This window comes from Seriola aureovittata, chromosome 11, assembly GCF_021018895.1.
Source record: "Seriola aureovittata isolate HTS-2021-v1 ecotype China chromosome 11, ASM2101889v1, whole genome shotgun sequence".
NCBI lineage: Eukaryota > Metazoa > Chordata > Actinopteri > Carangiformes > Carangidae > Seriola > Seriola aureovittata.
The window spans coordinates 14,875,645-14,899,943 of record NC_079374.1 but is presented as its reverse complement, the minus strand read 5'-3'; the positions used below and the strand labels follow the sequence as shown (position 1 = coordinate 14,899,943).

Here is a 24,299-nt window from a genome sequence, read left to right as displayed (position 1 = left end):
AGAAATACACGATTACCTCTGACATGGCTACAATTGTCTAACGGTAGCATTGTGTGGACAGAGAAAGGATAAACATTTGAATAAACCTATACATAAAAAGTAAAACATAAGAGCAAAATGAATAGCAGTGTTAACTAAAACAAAAACTCTTAAACATTATTTCTGAACATTGCTGTATTGATCCCAGTGTGTGTCGAGTTAACACGGGTCTGCGTTCAAATGCAAACTCAGTCATAATGTGATAGGTTGGTTCAATGTGGCACTGTATACTAAACACAGAAGTTTTACTGTAGTACATACCTTCACTTGTATGCCGATCCCTGAATATGCTTTTGGAATTGCAGCTATAAGCCTCAATTTCGTGAACCGATGAGGCTCGCCTCATGCTGCTGATGCTGCCTCTGGGGAAGGTGTTTGAGAGGGAGGTAGAGGATTGGTGCGGCTCCGTCTGGTACAGTTTCTCCCAGGGGAGTTTAGGGGATGAATGGTCAAGTGGATCGGGGCCGACGCTTGCCTGGGAAGAGTGGTGGCTTGAGCCTATGAGGGCATGTGTGTCATTTGCCTCGATGGGACTACAAATGCTCTTGGTGGGTGAGGGGAAGCTCTGTAGGGCCACTGAGTCTTCATTCTCTTTGGGTGAGTCCACCATCACAGCATCTGGGTCCTCTTGCGGAAGAGATTGCTTGTTGGTATTCATTAGGCTCAAAGCAGCCTGGCGGAAGCGGAAGAATCTACTCCTCCCTAAAAATTGAGAAGAAATGATGTGAGACCTTATTAAGTTTTTTGGTACACTGCATTAAAAATTAAAGTATCCCAAAAGCATCAAATCATGCATGGTTGGATAATAGGCTTCTTCAGCCACACACACACACACACACACACACACACACACACACACACACACACATATACATATATATATATATATACATATACATATATATTTCATAGCAGCATATTCTATGTTCTACTGTTTATTAAATATGTTCACTCTTAGCGGATTAGTGCACTAAACTTTAAAATTAAGACAAAGTGAAAAACAAGTGATTCGACAATACTGATACATATTATAGGATGAGAAGGAGCAGATTGTGCAATCCCTTTTCCAGGCCTCATTGATTTTAGACAGGAACCCAATTTTTGTGCATAGCCACATCTTCAGAATAGACACAGTAGCAATACTAATGACCTCTTAGGACGGAGTGAAAGTTTTGGCTCATTAACAATAGAAAGAGGGTGAAAGTGAACCCTGCCTCACTCCTGAGGCACCCATCCCTCAGCACCCTCCTTACATAACATCATAGCCATCTGTTTCCATCCCCTGGCCAAATGTGCTGATGTTACAACTATAGCAGCTTACAATAGAGCAATGACACTCAACAAGTTTCCTGGAGAGGAACCTAATGACATCCTGAGCTGGCAGGAGATATGGCCGACCTTGCCGTCTCTTCTCTGCAGGGAGACTCTGGCATCTGACCTGAGAGTGCTCTTGGAAAAGTGTAGCTCATATCAACCCAATAAGATGCAGTTTGTTGTTAGAGTACCATAAGGAAAACAGATTGTGCAAGATATAAGCCTATCCTTCTGGTGCAATGTAGTACCAATGATCATGATTGAGCCCTTCTATATAATTATCAGTGGCACGCAAACAACATCTTGTAAAAATATATGTATGGTACTACAGTAAATTTTGCATTATACTATACATACTTATAGTACTCATATTCAACTTGGCCAATATCACTTTCATTTGGAATGAAATTGTTAAGTGTTATCACATTTCTATTCTGAAAGTACATTTAATGAAGAGCAACTATAAGTAAAGAATTATTTTTAGCCACGAGTGGCTAAAAATAAGGAATGGCAGTTGGTCTGTTAGTGTTTCAGTCAAGATATCTCAGGAACTGTTTTCTCTAGCACCACTATAACATTTTTTTGACAGTTAGGTTATTGGATGGATTGCTGATGGACAATGTGTCATATATACACTCATGTCTATCATAACCTTGGTGATCCTTTAACTTTTCGTCTCGCGCCACCCTCAGGTCAAAATTGTCCAAATTGTCCAGTACTTTGGTTTATGACCAAACACGTGCAAAACTAATGACACTATCAGCCTCAGTTTTATTATGTACTTAATGCTACTTAGCAAATGTTTGCATTTTAAGACACTTAGCTAAGATGGCAACAAATGTAAATAATACACCTGCTCATTGTCAGCATGTTAGCACTGCCATTTTGAGCATTTTATCATGCTAGTGTTAGCATTTAGCGCAAAGTACCACATACACCCTCGCAGAGCATGGCTGTAGACTCTTAACCTGTTTAATGTTAAAACAGGGAAAACAAGCTTTGCTGGTAACCAAAGTCAAAACTTATTTTAGTCACACAAAAATGTATTACACATATTTTTAGGCAGAAAAAGTAAATTTAGGAGGGGAGTCAGATATCCACACATCACAAATCAAAGACAACTAGACTTGTATGTCTTGAAGACATGTCACTTCAAGAGGCTTCATGATTCATGGAGCATCCAAGGCTTGGGTTTTTGACGTCTCATAAGAGTGGGTAAGATTAATGTGGCTAGTTTTCTCTGCCGCATAAATGTGGTTTCTTGTGGGTGGTGGTGATTATCCCTTGACAAGAGCTTCGGTCATCGTTGCCTTTACAAGACAAGAGGTTATACCTGGAAGTTACAGTGAGCCGCTATTGGAATGTGACGAGACAGGCTAGCTGGTTAGCGTGCTAACTTTGGTAGATGAAAAGACGTGACAGAGACGCATTGGCTTTGCTTTCCACCTGCTGGTTGGAGTTGCCCTTCTCATATTGGGCTTGTTCACTGGATACATATCATTATAGCATATTGTTGTGTGTACAGTTGGGTTTACGGTTATCAGAGTTGACAGGTGCCTGCCTTTGTTGCTGGGATTAAAACACAGTGATTCTGTGAAAACAGAACCTCCACCTGCCTGTGATTTAGTTCTTCTAAATACCCTATTACCACAATGACAGACAATGTTAACAAGGAAGGTTGATTTCCTGTGATACTGTTGTAGATATGTCAACCAGCCCTCTACAAAATATGTGTTTTTAAATTTTTTTTATTACAGGTACAGTTTGCAGCTGAGTGAAAAAGGGTTGAGCCCTTTGAACTATGAGCATCCTGCCACTTTAAGTGACGGAGTTCAAGTATCTCAATGTCTAAAAAAGTGAGGGTAAGATATGGAGCATAAGATTGACAGGTGGATGGATGCAACACTGGCAGTAATATGGATGGTGTACCAGAGAGTTGTGGTGAAAAAGCCTATCTGAGCCTGAAGGCAAAGCTCCTGATTTAGCTGTGGATAGTTGAACAGAAAATAAGATTGTTGATACAAGTGGACATCATCAGTTTTTTTCACGGGGTGTATGGATAGGGTGAATATCTACATAGAGCTCAGAGTAGATCTGCTGGTCCTATACTAATAGTTTTAGGAAACCATTGCTGTAGTGTATGATTTCTATATTTACTCTGCATTTTAAATGTGTTTATACTCTAACTATTGTCTTTAGTTTGAGCCTTGAAGGCATGTTGATGTTGCTGAATGGTGTGCTCTGGGTGGCAGCTCAGGGAAGGAGGGATAACTCTCTTCCAGGTTGAATATTGTGCTCGTTGACACCTGCCGGCTTATAGCCACAATGTCAAAAAAATCCCTTTTCAGAGGCTGCTACACTGAAATGTAGGACCAGGCTATGTAGAAATGTTCTTCCTGATCATTTCAGATGAAATTCTAAAAAAAAGGGTTTCCTTTTTTAAATCAGTGACGTGTCAAAGTTCTTCCGCCGCTTCCTTCTGTCATTCTACATTTAAGGCCTGATAACCTGAAAATAATTACATTTGGGTTCCAGTGCCACTTTATAGAATCTAGCATTGGTCTAAATGTAGTCAAATACTGTACAAGTGCTGTTAATACACATCTTAAGAAATACTGAATATACTGTATGGCATTAAAAAAGGTTAATATGAATGACAATATCTGCACATAATATGTTGTTGTTTGATAGCATGCAGCTTCAATACAAGATTATTAGTCTCAGTCTTTAAAATCTGATTGAAGTCATACCATGTATATCATAGAATTACACTTTAATTTCCTGCTGTTATCTAGGGCTTGCTCAAAGACAAAGACAATGGTAAGGTCATACTTTAAGTGTGATGTGTGTATGGCATCAGGACTTTTTCTAATCTCAAGTCACATCATATGTTTATCTACCCATCTACCCACAGGTGCCCTTGCTGAAGTGTGGTCACAAGCAATCAACTCTGATTAACAACGTTAGCAACAGGCACAGGCACTCACACACACACACGAGCAGACACACACGTGCATGCACGTGCACATGCATATGCATGCACGTGCACACTTAAATACACACAGTACAGCACAAGCCGAATGACAGTGCCTTGGAGGAATTCATGCTGAGTGAAGTGGATAGCTGAGCCCCAGTCAGAGAAGAGATGCTGAGTGCCTCCAATCAGGGAGGAGCAGGAAAGTCTCACTGACATTTACACCTCCTGACACACATCCAAATAAAAAATGAGGAGTGCAGTATATGCTGCTCTCCCAAAAGACATGAAACAGATATAAAGAATGTAATATTTTTAACTAGATAAGGTTATGTAAGACAACCATTCCCTCCCTGCATGCACACTATGTATTTTATTGCTGTACTGAAAATGCATTGTGTATAATGCAAACAAAATAATGCTCCATTTTTGAAAATGATAGAAAGTTGCAGCAAGTTTGGAAGTTACACTGAGAAGACAGGGGACTGCATCAAATGCTCTAGTGTTTAATTAGTGTTTAACAGATGTTACAGCTATCCATTTACGGGACTCCCCTTTGTTAAAACAGGGAGCTTTTTTAGGAATGCAAAAAGTGAACAGGTTTAATTTGAAAAAGAATGAGAAAAAGGTGACAAATGTATAAGAGATACAATCCAAGGAACCATTTTTTGGTACAGCATCATGTTATGATTTAGCTTTGGAGGCAAAAGCAGAAAACTCTGGTGTGGAGGCAGAACAAAATCCAATTTTTATACTCCATAGCAACGCTTTACGACTGTTATATCATAGTTAGGAGAGAATGGACCATCAAATACTCACTTTGATCTGACTTTGTAGGGGACGTGGGGCTTATCTTCTCGGTTGAGCTGTCACTTCCCTCATCCACAACGTAATCAAAATTTAAGATAAACATCATCACCACGCCCTCCTCATTCTTCACTGGGATTATGTGAGTGTTACACTGAAAGTCAGTTCCTGAAAGAGAAACAAAGTGTCAGTGCCAAACAGCTGAATCATAAATTATCCTTCTCTGTCACCTCTCTATCTGCCATCTCTAAAAGCGTTAGCATGTTCCAAGATATATCTTATCTTTATTGTATTGAATCTGAAACTATAGAAAAAACATTATGCTCGGGAAATTTATAAGCATGTACTATCACAATCGTTGTTTAGAATGTTAATTAAACAGAAAGCTTAAAAAATGGCTAACTCCTCTGTCTGAATTCACATGAATGTTGGGAAAACGTTGATGTGATTTAAGAGGTCAATGCCTGCATGTCAGAACAAATGACATAGTTGAGATAAAATAAGTATACCCCGGGGTTAAACAAAGTTTAGGTGTGTGCTTATGTGTTCATATGTGTTGCATGCCCATCTGCACCCATATATATGTATAGACCATGTGTATTTTAATGAGCAATATACACCATGAAAATGACTAAACTTGCAGAAATCAGACAAATAGGATGCAAGAGCCACAGTAAAGTGTAGACAGCATGGTTTAGCAGGATAGATCAAACAGGCAGGACAGATTACAGCCAATTTAGAGGACTGCCATGTGCTCATAGGAATAATCACCAGAACTGAGTGTCATGTGAGGCAGTGGAGCAGAAACCAATCCATGATCTAAACTTAGTCTTGAGCCCATAATATCACAATTTTTTAACTGCACTGGTTATGGCTGTGTTAGCAAAAGCTATTGATGCCTGTGGGCACAACGGCCGAATAATAAAACTCTCTACCCACTGGACCCAACACAGTAGCTACTGTACAGCAACGGTGACATGCAATATCACAGGTACGGGAGAGAGCTATCTTAACAGAGTTTTTTTCTGTTACATGTGAAATAGCTCCAATTTTCAGCACATAATCAAAAAGTCTAACTGAATCTTTTCAGAGGATCATAAAGCTAAGGCTAAGCTAAGGCATTTGCCTTTTTTTCACCAAAATATCTAATACTAAAACTGTCCCTCTGTCACAATATGTAGATCTGTCCGTCTTTCTGTCTGGCTTGTTGTGTTGCTCCCACTCACAGAGGACACATTTTACCAGTGTTCACTGTAATCTCCTCAGGGCTCACAGACACCCTGCCAGCAGCATTCATTAGCAGTAGACTTGCTGTCTGACTAAATATAACAAGCTTGGTCTGCCTCAACATGCCAGAGTTCTGTTGGAAGGATATCTGCATCAAAACCCTCAGAGGTGGGTATTGCTTCATTGTCACTACTGACAATATGATAATGTGATTTTAATATGATGGAAAGTATTTTTTTTTAATTTGAAAATACAGGTACAATTCAGTGTTTCAACAGCGTCATGTGATTTGATGAGGATGAAAATTAGGAAACACTTGTGCACGTGCTGTATGTGGATAACAAGGCCAGTGGGTGTGGACTACACACCCATCTTGTCTAGTGTCATTGGCGCCTGGTTATGTTATGTTTTAAAGTAGGAGAGCGGTGCTTAGAGAGCAAGGGAACTGTGAGTCCTTCCCCACAAAATCCCCTTTTCATAAAAAGTACTTTCCTGCATTTCTGATAAATCCTTCACCTAATTCTACATTGTCCCTTCTATAAAAGGGAGCATTTTGGTTTTTATTTGAATCTGTTTTGATTAAAGTATGCTCAATTCTCAGGGTAAAAGAAAAAGTAGGTGAGTGAGAGAGTTATTCACTATTGTTTTTGAGTTATCAGAGAAATCCTGTATAAATTAAAATGGTTAAAATTAAAAGCTGCATACGTTTTCCTCCAAAATTATACTAATAATTATTGATTCTGGAGCATCTATTCTCACAGAGAGAAGACATGAATAATGTGCAAAAAAGGTCTCCAGTTGGAATGCAGCTGGCTGTACAGGACCAACATGTACAAATGGCATTCTTACAATAATTTAATATATTAATAAAGGTATGGCCTGGGAAATTCAGCCACTTGAGATAAGATATATTGAGATGATGTGTGTGATAGTATATGGTATATCTCATATGCTACTTCTTGCAGTACTTTTTACCATTTAGACAATGGTTAAGACATGACAGGAGGAGAGAGAGAGAGAGAGAGAGAGAGAGAGAGAGAGAGAGAGAGAGAGAGAGTAATATGAAACAAAGGGTCCTGGTTGGAATTGTACCTCCAACTTTCATGGTTAGCGTCTTAATCTCAACGGTAATGCCCCAAGTTACAGTATTAGAAACTGTGAAATGTTTGGCCCCGTTCATTCCAGGTAAGACAACAAAACATGACAATTCCCTGTCTATCAGCCTTAATATAGAGCAAGGCAAAGGTGAAGTGAGTTAGTTATCTATAAAAATGAAAATAGGAGATTTCTTCTCCTTTTGTGTGGAAAAGCTGCAGATGTCCCCTTTGCTTCATTGCTTCAGCATGTGAGTACATTAGATCTAAATTTTGCTTGCTGTCAGTTTTCTAAACTTTTCTGAATAGAGCAATAACTGGCGCATTAAATATGAATTGTTTAAGTTCACTGAATGCAACAATGAGCACATAAATTAATTTTTTTTTTTCTTAATTGCATTAGGGTTTCCCCATGCTTTCATACCGTACTCATTCTCTTGAGTATGTTTTTCTTTACAGAATATTTTAGACGGGGCGTCGTGTAGCGTAGTGGTTTAAGCAGGCGCCCCATGTGTAGAGGCTACAGTCCTCGCTGCAGTCGGCCCCGGTTTGAATCCCGCATCGGACGGCCTTTCGCTGCATGTCATTCCCCCTCTCTCTGCCTCCCCGTTTCCTGTCACTCTCCACTGTGCTGTCCATTAAAGGCATAAAAGCCCCAAAAAATACACTTAAAAAAAAAAAAAAAAAGAATATTTTAGACAACACGAGCACCCTGTGTTTTATAGCCACCTAACAGAAAAGTGATGTAGCTGCATTGGCAGCTTACACTGAGGTAAGTGAATCTACAAAGAAATGCAAAATGTGAACAAAATGCTGAAAAAAAAAGCTTAGTTAGAAAGTGAAAAGCTTGAAATCACCCACCTGAAGAATGGGGAAAAAGGAGTAATACTGGGAATATTTATATTTCTGGGCTGGAGTTTACCTAACCAGATGGGGAAACAATGGTCATGCTTAAAGGCTAAGCCATGGGGGTCCCTTCTCATCTGGTCTCCCGCTGAATGTCACCTCTACCAAAATGGATCAAAGGAAAGCTTCTTTATAACTGCAGTCGTAAATAAGCAGAAACTGCGCTTCTAAATTTGATCTTCTAGCTTCTAGTCATGATATCCTTTATCATTTTTGTAAATTTGCGTATCTGCCTACAGTGCTCTTCTCCTGCTAAACAAGGGGAACTTTTTTGTGAGTAAAATAGGGATATCTCTTTTTTCTTCCAACCAAAGGCAGTGGCAGTAAACCATGTGATCAGCAGAGCTACTCATGACCTGAAGAAACACTGTCTATTGATTGGAGACAACTGTGTTATTCATCTCCTTTTTGACCAAGCCAAATAGTTTACTGAAGTCATTTAGGTGCGAAGATTAAGTGAACTCAACGCTTCACAAGTCCCCATCTTTGAATATTCTTATTCAGCAAAACCTTATTCACTTCATCCCATAGTTAGTTATACTGACGGAGATCCATAGTATTCCATAATACTTGTGTAAATTTACTACGTAATGATTATTTAACAAGATATTAATCCAGAGGTTTATAGAGAGAGTTTAAACCAAATGTCATAACCTAATATAGTACAATCAAAACCAAACTTTATATTTCAAGTAAACCTCAACCCATAGAATATATGGCTCAAAACTACATTCAGGAAAGATCCCAAGTTCTGGATCTGTGATGCTACCCCCTGCTGAGTGACAAATTGCTTTGGCAGACATGACTTATCAGTTGAAGTGTCATGATGAGCAAAACTGTCAGACAGTTTTATGAAGCTAGTATGCAGTCCTACTCCTCTTGTTACCTCCACCACAGAGGTTGTGGTTTCACCTGTGTCTGTTTCTTTATCAGCAGGATTCCACAAAAAGTACTGAACCAATTTGCACCGAACTCATGGCAGGATGGGGCGAGGGCCAGGGAAGTGGAATTGGGGGCTCTTATGCTAAATTAAGAAACAAATTCACTGATTTGACGAAACATAACACAGCATACAGACACACATAGCAAATTAAGGAAACACAAGTAAAGAAAGTACCAAGAAATGCTGCAAGTTGTATAGAACAATACACAGAACTGAACACAAAAGGAGTTTGCAGGGGCCACTAATTAACATGCTAGTAATCAGTAGACAAATGCTATAGAAGTTCAGCTAATAACTCCAGAAATAATAATATATAATATCGTCAGTTATCGCATATCCTGACATGCTCATCTGTTTCCTTCTTTTGTGTTGTGTAACTATTTAACTATTGCAGTGTTTCTGCTTGTGTCATCTGCATATGCTCCATTTTTTCTTTACGCTGCATCATGTATTTTCAACTTGGTGAAAGTGTGTTTTAAGAGGCTTATGTTTTATTTTTAAGCCGACAGGTAATGATGTTTGCTTAATTTTCTTGTCTTTGTCCATTTGCAAGTGTTTTCTTAAGATGCTTTGGATTCTTCTTTTAGGGTTAGATTAAAATCTGACCCTGGTAAACAGTAACACACAAGCTATGGCGTACAGTGTGTGTGCTACTGAGGACTGCTGACCATTTGAGTTTTAGGCTATCCAGCCTTCAATTCTTCTCCAACACTCAGTACAACACAATGCTCCCCAAACATGCCCATAGCTTGGACCAGTGAAAGAGGGAATGTTCATTCATTCCCTGACCTTTATATATAGTGTTTCCCCATGAGCCAAGAAATGTTATTTACACCTGCTTGAATGAATGGACAGTGTATTAAGACTAGCTCCCTTTTCATGATGGAAATTTCATTACTGTAGATTCTATTTCCATCATCAATTATTAAAACATTGCTGCTTAATCAAGTGATCCTTTGGGCACTATTACAATGATGACTCACGAGTCAAGCAGAGCTGAAATGCAAGACGTCGTAACATACATAAACATATAGCTGCATATATGTTTTTATAGTCGAGCGAGTAGTGTTATACATCTTTTAATCTTATTTCAAAGAGAGAAGCTTTTTCTTATTTGAACCTCACTTTTCTGGTTTGGATGTATTGAGGATTCCAATTAATCTGCATAAGCTGATCTGCTTGAGGGAGAAACATGAGTAATATTGTTGAGCGCTGATTTTTGTTTTTATATTTTCCTACAGATGTCCTATCCACAACTGCAGCTTTTAAACAGTACAGCCCCAGACTACTGCCTGGTAGAAAGTCTTGTATAATGAAATCTGACATGTTTCTTGTTTAGGGCTATTCTGCTTAAGCCAATACGCAACGTTACTGGGGCATAGCCAATCGGGACTAGGGCATGTAGGCAGAGGCCATGCAAGCTAACCCTTTGTTTAGAGTGCTTGGGCCTTGTGGCAATATCTCGCCTCAGTTAAGACTGCTGTGAGCCACACAGCATGGCCTAATTTCATCTTCAATCAGTGTCTCCAGAGCCATCAGGGATAACTAGCAGCTCGGGCTCAAACTCCATTTCATTTGTGCTTACATTTTTTGATTAACTACAATCATGATATTTCGCGCCATGATATTTTATTCCATTTCATTTAGCACAAATGTTGGCACATTAAAGAAAATTTAAGTTTTCATACAGTAACTGATTAAGGGCAGATGATATGGAAAGGAATATTAGATTAACGCCTCATCCTCAAGCACCCCATGAGATGAAAATAGCCGTGGATGAACATTCCTATCCAGTGCAAAGTGAGACCTGTATCGTTGTAGTGGTCAGAGCTCCATCTGCACCTCCACCACCTTAAAAGACAGCAATGGTAGCAAGTGATCCATATTTATCTGAGTAAATATGCAATTTTTTGCAATAATGAAGCAGAATTTCTTCTCTTTGAAATGAGCTAAAGGTACAGTATGTCATCCACACTTTCCATAGTGCAAAGATGAGAGGCACCAAGCTGATTTCTCTCTAACAAACGCAACCTGATCAGGAAAGCTCTGTATGTGTTTCACCTCGTACTGCGAGACACCAAAGAGGGCTGCGTGTGATGAAAAATGGATGTGCTCTATGGGATGCAAGTCATCCAAGTGTCCTGCAGCATACCTTGTGCACTGTAGGTGTTCTGTGTCCCCTCCCCCTTCACCCCCCCCCCCACTAAACCCACAGCAGGGGTGCACGTCCCTTCGGTCCCCTCTGTGGGGAGTCACCTATGAAACCCTGCACCCACGCATACCACATGTCCAAATCATTCAGCACGGTTAGCTAAGCTGCCGCTGTTATGTAGCCATTATCCATTTAACTTCTCTCTGCTGCACGGTGTCAGCTTCCTTTTGTTAAGACTCATTCAGGTACAAAGTATTATTACACCCCATGGAATAGGATAGCCTTACAAAGCCATCGAGGGAAAGCATTTATCTCATTGATTAGGTATCATCGTTGGGGGAAGACTTCGCATGCGGTATCTTTACACACGGCCCTTCTTGGTCGTTCACGTGGAGGGGAGCACAAAAATGAAAAGAACATGCCCTTGTGCCTTTGCAGTGCTCTCACGGTCCCCATTGTTCCATTACCTTTAATATCTAAGCATACACATAAGCAGCTTAACTTTTTGCCTTTTCAGTGAAAAGAGTAAAAGCTTTTGTTGCTCCTGATGTCACACAGCTTCCTAACATCCCAACCTTACTTTTGAAGATTTCCCACTGTAGTTATTGATGGGACAGCAAAAACAAAATGACACTATGTCAGTCCTCTAGACTTTTTCATTTAAGGCCTCTCATAATTCAACCAACATTAAGAGCAACTGCATCTCCCGAGTGAAAAACTGAGAGAAATTGAGGGAGGAAAAACTGGCAACCTCTCTGAGGTTGCCAGTTTTTTTTTTATGTTCTTTTTTTAACATGCCCGAGTGATTTCTGACATACAGTGGGTGCATGGAAAATGGAGGGCTTTAATACAAAGGATTAACTGATTTGCATGAGGAGTGATAACTTGAAATACAGTTAGGAGAGGAGACATGGAATACATCCACTTCCCACCCATCAGCTTCAATTTGCAGAGCAACTTGAATCAATAGGGCCATCGCTCTCAAGGATGCCATGAATCTTTCATTCCTCTATAGCAGTGGGAGCGTGTGGATTGTGTCCTCCATACCAGTTTAATGCATTTACCCTGTAAGATGCTCATTCCCAGTCACCGCACTGTCAGCCCTGACATCTTTATTCATGAGCACACATGCTCACCATAAATTCCTCTGAGGAGTATTAAGAGTTGTGTCTTGAAGCCGTGATGCACACCAGGGTGGATTGTGAAGCGACAGGGTGCAACGATTATGTTGGAAGGTTTTCTGTGGTGCTCATCCACCACGCTTTAAACATTACAGGCACATGATGTTTAGACAGAGTACAGCAGTACAGTAAGATGGGAGGATGGGAAACTAAATGAAGTCGCTTTAAAAATCCTGCTCGTCAAGAACCAAGCTGTTTGTGCTCTCACAAACAGACCCTTGAGTGTTTTCTGTAATTGTCTTGCAGGTTTCTAAAACAATCTATTTTAGCAGAGTAGCAGCTGGCTCTTGGTTTCTTCATGATTAGCCAAGAAAAAAAAAAAAAAAAAAGGCTCAGCTGATGGCTGCTGATAGTAGATTAAACATGTATCCATGGCCTAGAATCTAATCAAACTCACAATTAAAAATTAAAACCCTGGCTCCTTATGATTAAATAAAATATTACGCCCCCCCCAGCTTAGACTCTTTACATTCAGCACTGCTGTTCTGTACATGTCTTGGAAGTTATCATTGAGCAAATAATATGAGCTCAAAGCATTAATAAACGCACGGCCTCTCTTGGTACAAACACTGGTGCAAAAATAAACGGGAAAAAGCATGTTGTTGTTGTGTTGCTCTACAAGAGGAGTACCTTCGGACTGACTCTATACAGCTATGTCATGCTGACCATAAAAAGCTCATGTGAGAGCGTGGCAGGAGGTGGTCAATCCGGGGATTTATGCCACTGAGCGGTAACATCGTAATAATTCTCTCTGACTCAGGATTGCTGTCTCTGCAGTACACCATTCATACCAGGACTGGGATTGGTCTAAAATGCATGACTAACACCAGTCTAGCATTAAAGGGAAAGCATTTTTCACGCATAGCTGGCAAAGCTGTACCCCCATCACATATACAGCAGTTTTGCAGATTAGTGGATTGATCCACTGCCTACTAAAGTTGCTAAAGTCAGAAAGCATGATCAACTTTACAAGGGTGAGCTCAGTCTCAACCACTGTCTCTCACTGTGTCCATCAAAGCACAAAAACTGTGCCTCATGTTATCATCTGATCTAGCACCTACTGCTTCATCCTATTTCTGTTCCTAGTTCAATATTAAATCCAAAACCAAGAAGAGCTGTGCACCATAATTTTGGCAGGCAGAGTTTTTTTTTTTCCTTTTTTTCTTTTGGTGTCACCCAGGCACATGATGCTGTGAATCGAGGCAGGTGCCAAAAAGATGTGCCCCTTACTTCTACCTCTATGTTTCACAGTGTTCTCATATGGAGCTATTTACTGTTGTACCTGACACACTGACAGTGAGACCTCCTCTGTGCTGCACACATTACCATAATTGGAACCATTTTCAAACAGTAGCACTAAATATGAAGCATGTTTACGATGTATTGTTGTTTAGATCTGGATATTATATGCAATGTGCTGTTTGTTGTTCTGTTTGTTTGTTCTCTATTCATAACATTCCTGATGTGTTAGAGCAGCTCAAGGTTTCACATAAGACATGAATACCTCCAGCATAAACTTACAGAAAATAGTTATTTTAGAGCTGGCTTCCCTTCCTGTTTTTCTCTGTCAGGGGTAATGTGTGCTGTACATCTTGTAACTGCCTCTGGCTGACAGGCCACTTCATGAAATGGACATAGTGAGGAGCTGGAGTGGGCGCAACATGTCACAAAAGACCTCCCCTTGGCTTACAGGAATGCTGTGACAGCCACACTCTTGTGCCCTGAGTCACTGACTTACCATCCTTACGGTAGTAGGTGATCTCCACCTTGCGCTCCTCAGACCCGAGCACAGCCTGGGACACCTGGCTGATGGCTTCTTTGTCAGTCAGGTCACCATGGAGGAAGTCACAGGTGCACGGCTTCTGCATGATGTCCGGTCGGGAGAAGCCTGTCATCTCACAGAAGCCATCGTTGCAGTAGATGATGGCACAGTTCTCCACCCTGGCATTGGCTATCACAAATTTCCGGTCTGCATGAGAAGAAAAAGTATGCAGTGTTTAGCTACTGCCTGCTGTGGTATACATGACCTCACAGTGAATAAAGCCAATCAGCAATCAAGCTGATTGAGTTCATTGTCACTTCTTAAACATTTTCACTGATGTTATATAGAAAAATAAGCAGGCTACTTATGATTTTGTCCAGCACACCGCATATAAAAAAACTCAACAATTCAGCCTGTCTTTTGTTTATATTATAAGAAAGTCATCCTAAAGAACTATTTTATTACAGGAAAAACATTAATGTATCCACTGATTTCCCCCAATGAGTTCTTATTTGTAAAAACATTTACTTTGTAGGTTTCCCGAATCTGCTAGCAGAAAATGTACATGATCGTACTTACTCTGACCCTCGAATTTCCGAATTATTATTCCAAGGAATGTGTTTTGTGGCGCAACGTGACCTCTTCTTACAGGCATGTTTACACACAGAATATCCCACGACCTCCGGTAAAAGCGCCTTTACAAGTAAATCCCGAAGTTACAGCTGATGATGGCTCTTTGTGATGTTTCCTTTAGCAAAGACCATACTCGACACGAGCGCTCTTCCCACTTTAAATGACCTTCTTACTTCGCCGAGGAGTTCTTTAGCCCGCTTGTATGCCCGAGCATGTAAATGCCTCCTCGCCGAAACGCACGGAATCGGGGAGGATTGCTTGACTTAGACTCTGTTCGCAAAGCATTTCGCGTTGAGGATGGATGCGATCCTGACGTCCTCTGTAGAGCTGTGTTGGGCGCATACAGCGGACAGTGGTTGATATGCCAAGGGGAGTGACGTTGCTCCCAGGGGGCTTAGTTCCCTCCATCTCGGGTAAAGATAAGTCCCAGCCTTGTGCACCGAGACTGAGCATTATCGGAATATGCGCTTATTTGGAATTTTATTCCCCACAAGTGCTGCCCCGTGTGAAAAAACAGTTCGTTTTTCCCACACTGACCATGCACTTTTACTGAAGACTGATAAATTATAGTATATTTACAGTATGCAGTAGTTTCATACAATCAAAGCGTTGTTCCAGTTATGTAAGTGGACTCGTGAAAACACCACTAAATGTACCCATGTGTAATAATTCCTACTGGTTTGAAGTCTAAAGTAAAAACACAAGCATAATATATAACTACACTAAATGACTGAAATTATGCTGTAAATTGTATTTAAGCTCTTCTTTATTTGCTTCCTCCACTGGTAAATTAGCCTGATGAATATTTTAAGCCTCTTAAACAAGGAGTTAATGAGTTACTGTAAAGAAAAAAAATGTTCAACGTTCAGGGAAATATGGTTATTGGCCTTCTTCCCCAGCTCACCAATTAACATCTCATTAAAAACCCACAGTGTTAAAACTCTTTTTATGGTTTTACCATGACATGAGGTTATGGCATGACACTGATTGATCATCTACCTCTCAGCAAGAAAGCCCAAAATTTTTTTTCAAAATGTTAAAAAAAAAACAAAAAAAACAAAAAAAAAACAATTCTTTTAATGAGCTCTTGTGGAATCAAAGGAAATTTCTGTTTTCTTTTAATTAAAGATTCACTGAATAATTGATAATACATTTTGGTAATATTGTATTTTATTTTGAAGGCAAGATTGGGTTAGCTCCTACACAATGTAGCCTACAGAATTTTATGTCCAGCATTGCATATGTCAAACTTGTTTCTCAGAGGAAATTTGAATTGAGGGAAACTGGACTTGGCTGAGGATACTTGAAGATACTTCACCTCTCATTCAAGAGGCTTCTTCTGCTTTGACTACCTGAATTAATCCATAATAGTGTACATTTAGTCACACTATGATTTAAAACCTCACCTAAAACCCTGGCTATGAACCTGTTTCCTCATCATATTCCTCTACTTCTCTGATCTGCTGCTGTTCCGGCATACAACATAATTCGTCAAAAATGATCGTACAGTTGAATCAACAACTGTCTAAAACAATTTTAATAAAAACGGAACATTATCATCTTCATTAAGGAGGATTTACTGCAGGACTGTTGAATTAGACTACATCAGTTTTAGCTGGATGTTTCTAATAAATTGCCCACTGAGTGTATATAATTGTCAGTTGTACTTAATAGCTGCAAAGTGCCTGACTGGGATTAATTGGTTGACCTCAGTGCTGTTCTCACCTGTGCACTGATTCACCTGGCAGCCTAAAGATGCTCTTTAATTTAACATATTTTACCTCTCTTCTCAAAATTTTACTTAACAAGTTTACTCAGAGTACATTTTAACTGACTTACTTTGTACTTTTATCTGAGAATATTTTTACAGTGATTTTACTTCTACTGTAGTAAAATGTCTTTTCAGCAACAGTAGTTAGTTGCCGTTCACGTTCATGGTTGTAGTGCTTCATCTCCTGTCTCTGGAGTTTCTGTTACTGATAAGTTTATTGCTACTCTGTCTGAACACGGTTAACGTTGCTGTTTTCTTCATCACAGTTACTAACTACCCGCTGTACATTTAAACTTAAACTAGTTCTGCTCCAACACGCAGAGCTCTCTGCTCCTTTTAGCAACTTTCACAAATTCAGCAGTTGTTTACATGCTATTCAGATGCTAGTTAATTTAGCTTAGCGGCTAGCGCTAGCTTCTGTCTCTATCTCGCTCTCTCTCGGTGTGTCTTGAACCAACAGATAAACTTGTCCATCAGAGTGTGGTGTTGTTGTAACTTCAGTGTAGAGAATTGTGATGCTTGTAACAGCTTGAGTGACGTCTGCTGTCTTACCTTCAACACACAGCTCCGCTCTTTAACCGGAGCTACCCTCGTCTGTGACCGTCTGTGTACACACTAGCCTTCAGCGTGATAAGCTCTTGCTCGTGACGTATAACCAATCAGATCGTGCTGTGGGCGGGGCATTGCGTCAGACCACAGAGTGGACCATGGAGAGCTCATTTTTAAATTACTTTATTTGATCGATTATCGGTTAAAAAAAATAACAACAATAACATGCTCATGCCTAGAGCCGAGCCCGCATCGGAATGATCTAATATGACTTCCCCTCCAACACAGTGCGAACGAGTTCACTCAAATATTGGTTGGGACAATTCTGTCATCCAAAAATATTGGTAAACACATGTCCCTACTGTCCATATGCAAACCTACACCCTTGGTAGTTGGAGTTACCTGAGGCCAAGTGTGATACTTCTCCTGGAAAGGAATAAAAGGACAACATTGTAGGTGGGCGATAAAGGGTGTTGAGGGACAGTTTCTTTACTTTGACGTGGATAACCTCCTTCACTCTCTTCCCTATTTTTAATATGTACATAGTTGTCATCAAAGGAGTGTCCCTTATACTTCAGGTGTAGGTAAACTGCTGAGTCTTGACCTGAGAAGTTGGATCTGTACATTCCACACTGCACTGGACTGCATACACTAGATTGCGGTCTTTTGGATGGACCAGTTCTTGTCTTAGTATGTTGCTCGATTTGAAAAACACAGAAATGCAGTGCTTGTTGAAGATCCTCCTGATTTTCACAGACATTCCAGACACGTATTGGATGACCTTTCATCCCTTCCCAGGAGATTTAACAAGCATTCAGCATTGGCCTAATGTGACTGCAAAAACAATGTTTGTTTACACTTGGCCTCAGGTGATTCCAATGACTGTAACGACTGTCGTTTCAACAGCCAGGAGCACTGACGAATCAAGTGACATCAATGGTATTGATAACGACCCCACAGACTATAGCCTATATACCTGGGTCTCCTCACCATTCTGTCAAAAGTGAGGAAGCCTCTTGGATGAGGGATGAAACGTCTTCAAGTATCTACAAACAAGTCCAGTTGGTCTGATTGAACTTGTCATGGATACTCATGACCTGGATGACTGAGAACCTTCACCGATTCATGACGTTGATTAAACTATCATCTGTGCCATTTATGAATGAATCATCACACACACACACACACACACACACACACACACACACACACACACACACACATCTCCTCTCACTTTTGGTGCACACATATTACAAAATCGCACCCAAGTAATTACTAGTATATAGTATTTGATGACTTTATATCATTCTCAGCATAATTCACCAAGCTTTAACCTGAAGACAGGTGTATTCAGCCAGAATAATTTAAAATGCTTGCTTAGGTGTGCAGAACCTTTAAGAGCCAGTTATGACATTCAACTGCCAAGAGGTTCTCAAAGATTATGTCGATGGTGCTGAAGTGTATGGTGAATTCAGGTGATGATGGAACTACAGATTAGGGCATTAGGCACCACCGTGAATTACACACATATGAAATCCAAAATTGAGTGCAATTTTAGTCCAGGTTTTGTCCAGTATTCACTGGTTTCAGTACTGGTTTGGTCCACCAACTCCTGAGAAAAATATTCAACTTTCAATTGCTCTTTTTTGGCCCATAGTTGCAGGACCATCCATTCAAGCTTTCTGATCTTGTGTGTTGGAATCAACTACCCAGTTTTACATCAGGGCCTAATTAGAGTTTCAGGGACTCAACCATAAGGTTTGGTGGTCCAAAACAATCAGCTGACTGTTGATTCTCAGTGACTTAAATACTACTGTAGCAACACTTGGACAATTACAGATAATCCTTTTATTTAATGGTATAAATATATACCAAAATGTCAATTCAAAGGTACTTATATATTGCTTCATGCAGGATACAGAAAATTATTGTGGCTATATTGTTGTTATCCACCTAATTAGCAAATTTTGTGGATTAATCTATTTGCTTTTACCTCATGGATGTATTAATAGAGCTGGACACAGCACTGCCACTCAGTCTTGCTGCCAGTTTGGCTCAGTGTCCACTCCTGGTAAAATGAGAAAACAGAAAAATCCCCTATGGCCCAAAAAAGCATTTTCTGTTAAGACCATTGTTATTAAAGCTATGTCGGTAATACTGTTGACAGAACACCCCCAACTGCATAAAAGGTCAATTATTACTCTTTGTATTATGAATTTTTAATCCACATGGGTTTTATATTTGCAAAAACTTTTCCAGAACCTAAAGGAATAATTCTTATGTCATCCCAATGTAAAGTTTTTGGGTTGAGGCAAACCTGCAAGCCAGTATGAGAATGATGACTTTAAACCTCTGACCGATAGTCCTAAAACATTTGCACTAGACCCCATTCCCACAAAACTCTTTCAAGCCAAATCTCCCACCATTGTGCCAGCATTCATGCATGTGATAAATGCTTCACTGGCTTTGGGAACATTTCCAACCACATTCAAGCAAGCTCAGGTAGCCCTCACTTGACCCTGCTCAAGCGGAGAACTATTGACTGGTCTCACTACTTCCACTCTTATGTAAGTGTATCTAAAGAGCAGTTTTCAAGCATGGAGAAAGGAAAACTTCTAAAGAGGTCAAAACTCCAGCAAGGAATGACCCCCTCATTCCAAATCAGTTGGGCTTCAGGAGCAGGTGAAACAGCTCTGTTGTCTGTGACAGCAGCCCTAAAGTCAGCTCAGTCCTTAGTTCTTAACTCATTGGACCTATCAACAGCCTTTGATTCGGTGAACCATTTGCACAGTCCGACATGGGCATCTTGGAGAAAGCAAGTTCTTGGTTTGAATCCTATCTGACTGGATGTGCCTTCAGTGTGTCAGCCAAGGACAAACATCCTTATCTTATCCCCTCCCCACAGGGGTGGCCCAAGGATCAATACTGGGACCCCTTCTCTTTACAATGTACAACACTTCCTTGAGTCAATTTGTCTGCTCACGTGTCTTTCAGTGCACTTTTACCTCATGGATCAACTGATCTTTTTGCACTTACAGAATAGATGCTGTACTTAGAATTTACACCAGAGTCTCCTACTGCACTTAAACTTTAGTGTTGTCCCTCACTTTGATCTACCAGTAGTTCTTGCAAAGCTCTGATGTGTGTTTGGGGTCATTATCTTGCTGCAGTAGGAATCCTTCTCCACAAAGATGCAAACCAGAGGGCATAGCATGAGGAATGGAGTGTTGCTTCTCCTCGGTTGGGCCGTAACCAATTCAGTGCAGGTGTCCAACTCAGGTGTAGGCAAAAATCTCTCTCGTATCCTTATATATACCCTTCTGTTATTGCCACAAATCTAAAACTTTGGTTCGGTAAATAGGACTTTTTCCCACTCATCCACTTCGAAATGCTAGTATTTCTTAGCCAGCCCCAAGCATTTGGCCTTGTTTCCCCTCCTGAGAAGTGGTTTTAGAAACTGCTACTCCTCTGAGACCGCCACAAGACAGCTTTCTTTTAACAGTAGTTTTGCTGATTGAAGACTTGCATTCTTTATTTAGCAACTTCTGTATCTGTGATAAAGTTGCTTTTCTATCTCTCAGGGAACTGAGCTTGATGTATTGATCTTCTGATGGTGTGGTCACTTTTGGTCTGCCTGATCGTGCTTTGGATACAACTGATCCAGTTTCTGCAGAGCGTTTTAGAGTTCCATGTACTGTCCCCCGAGAAACACTTAGTTTAGCCATAGCTTGATGCTGAGAAAGTCCCTCTTTGCTTAGAATAGCAATTTGACTTCTGATACTTTCCCTTAGTTCTGATGCCATTTTCCCTAATGTCACAATGCTGCTTGGTAAGCAATGATATACTGGGAACATGAGGCACAACCTTATTTATAACAGGTGAACACTGGCTGAGTTACAAATTGAGTTACTTGATCAAGCCTCTGATGAGTAAATCAAATCCACCTGAGTGTCATCTGAACACATGCTTCAATGGAAGGGATACAACTCAAGAAAATCTGACTTTTTGTACAAAGAAATGAAATCGGTCAATGCCAAATGTGTTTAAATTTCATGAATTTTATTGCTGATCTAGGAATAGGGCAGAATCATCTTTGCACACTGACCATATGTGGCCCAGCCATATACTAGGTACTGGCCTAGTCTTGTTTATTTGTCTGGAGGATCGACAAAACTTTCCAAAGAAGTCAAACTCACATTTGGATGAGGTGAGTTTTGAGTGAGGCGCTGTCCATGGTCCTGCAGTTTCAGTCCCACTTTCTGTAAACTCTGGGAGCTGGGGAAAAGCTGTTTTACTCAACTGTTGTGTAGTTGCTTGTTCTTTGTCTCACACACACACACACACACACACACACACACACACACACACACACACACACACGAATCTGTGAAGACAACAACAGCCTGGTGGTGAAAAATGAAAATGCATAAATAATGCAAAAGCTCACCTACATACTGTACATACAAACATGATCATGTCCGACAAGAGATCATACATATTTCATGAACATCAAGATGTCTTGTGTATTTATTTGTATTTAACCAATTACCATCCCAATATGTGATGCATTTTGGTGTTTTACTCTAATTGGCAGGACACATCATCATGTGTTCTGATAAAAGGCACTATTGTCCAATACTAATGAAGCTTGGCTTGTGTTTTGTTGCCTTATACTGTACCTATTTCTTGGGAGCTTGTGTGGAGCTGTAAGCATGTGCCCTAGGGTGAAGCATTTCATTTTTTTCATACAGTCTTATTGGCCTACATTTTGAAAAATCGGGGAAAAACCTGTGGCAGTATCTATTCTCTTGTTTTGCACTGCTCTGGGAAAAGAGTTTACTTTAAAGTCAGCTTGGATAGAGTTTTTTTATCTTATTTTTTATTTTTTTTACTTTGCAAGTAACATGCAAGATGAACTTTTTTTTCATCCTCCTGTACCCATAAACACAGACCTCCCCGGGCCACAATGCTTTGTCTGCTGTACTTTATTAAATCACTGTTGCATTAAGCCAATCTGCAGCTTGTATCCATTACTCACAACACAGCTAGTTGAACCTTTCAGAGGACAGCCATTACTCACTAACAATTAAGTCTGAAGATCATGTTGTTATTTTTTTTCTTTAACATCTTTGGATGAAAATTCAGTTGATTGATTGTCCATTCTACTACCCGTAGTCCAAACTATTACTTACAGTATTGTGACTAATGAGAGAAATATCATTGTTGTGTGTATCTCACTTCTGGAAATGTGCTTGATTAATACTGGCATATACGCTGACTTGTAAAAGCAAAGGGTAGCTTTGGGTGGGTGAGGGGTGATACTTACTGAGAGCTGCACACAAGGGAAAGTATAGCCCATGGAGAGCTGTGTGCCCTACGGTAAAGACATACAGTAGTGTAGCTACAACTACATCTGCATTCTCACTCATCTCACAATTCATCTGCACCTTGCATGGGAATTACACTTGAAATAAAGATATCTTATTTGACCACAGCTATGTTGCCATTTCAAGTAGTGGAGACAAGAAGAGCAAAGGTGTGAGCTTTAGTTCTTTGTTAGTTATTACTGTAAGTATACTGTATGTGCTGAATGTTGTGTTTGGTTTGTGAGTGTTAAAAGTGCCATATACTGTATGATGCAGTGTTCAGAGGCAGTTTAAATATAATATCTGATATGACTGTTGTTCAATTTACAGTAAAGAGGATAGAAGTTGGGATCAGAAATCTGATGAGCAGACTGCACTCCACTCAGCTATGTGGAATGAAATTAAGTGAGTGAAACCCCAAACCCGTACCACGCAGGTCTTAGTATGCTGATAGAAAGAGAGCATTTAGTCTAATGGGATGGTGCCTGTTCTTTTATCCTCAAATGCTGCAACTCAAACAAGATGCACAGACGCATTAAATCTTCAGTCAATGACAGGTAGATGTGCCTGTGACTGAATAAGAGGATGAGATTCATCACTTTGTGGCTATGGGAGTAGTAATTGGCCTGTCAGGTTACAATAGTTTCAGCTTTGAGTGATTTCAAATGTGAGGACAGTGCTTTAGTGAAGAAGGAGCACCCAGATTCAAACGTCCGTGCCAGCAAGCATCCATCTTTTTAGCAACAAAGGTGAATGCCTCCCTGCTCTGTTAGCGATTGCCGTTTCAGAGCTGAGTTCAACAATGTGGAGGGTGAAGGAAAAAAAAAAACAATGTCTACATAAGGAGCAACATCTGTTTTTTTCACAGTGCAATGTGCAGTTTCAAAGAGCTACAGCAGTGACACTTTCTTGATACTGTATGGTTTGTTTTGCAAATCAAGTTGCCATTCATTCACTCGGTCATTCATTCATTCATTCCACATAATCTCTTAGAATTTAGAGCAATCTGAAAAACAGCAGCAGCATCCACTGTCCAGAGCCTAATCCAGGTCTCACGGCAGTATAGCTCTCTCTGTCTCTCTTTCTCTCTCTCACCCCTTCTCCCATCCCTGCTACTCTGGCCCATCATACATGTACACCCATGGAGCAGAATCACAGGGCTTACTCATTGTCCATATAAACCATTACCACCCTGTCTCTGAGAATAATCCACTAGTGCAAAACACCAGAGTGCTATTGCTGCTTTTGCTGCTGTTCCTTACCCCATATGCCACTGCACACATTCTCCACCATCTGCCCTCAGTGATAAAAAATAGAGCAAAAAAAAAAAAAAAATGGCCACCCTGCACTTTTGGCTTAGTATGTGACCTCACAATATCATTTAATCTGCCAGAGGTCAGTTCTTTGACCCATGGTCTCTACTGAAAATGTTAGATCTGTTACATAGGGTAATAAATGTGCTTTGAGAACGTGTTTCTCAAAATAACATACTCTAAAACACTAGATCAACGCAATTTAGCAATTAATGAATGCATAAACAATTATTTTCTCCTGGTGCCTTGGGCACAAAGATTGTTTTGA

General features: G+C 40.2%; 1 protein-coding gene across 1 annotated transcript in view; it reads right to left on the bottom strand.

Moving 5' to 3' along the window:
* The window catches only part of LOC130177049 (potassium voltage-gated channel subfamily H member 7-like), a 34,417-nt gene extending 19,057 nt beyond the window's left edge, over positions 1-15,360 (bottom strand). The window contains exons 1-4 of the mRNA XM_056388464.1: positions 14,979-15,360; positions 14,376-14,606; positions 5,147-5,302; positions 301-741 (exon numbers count right to left, since the gene is read on the bottom strand). Coding sequence (XP_056244439.1) covers positions 301-741; positions 5,147-5,302; positions 14,376-14,606; positions 14,979-15,054 — 904 coding nt within the window. The 5' untranslated portion in view covers positions 15,055-15,360. The remainder of the gene's footprint in view (positions 1-300; positions 742-5,146; positions 5,303-14,375; positions 14,607-14,978) is intronic.
* Positions 15,361-24,299: the final 8,939 nt, after the last annotated feature.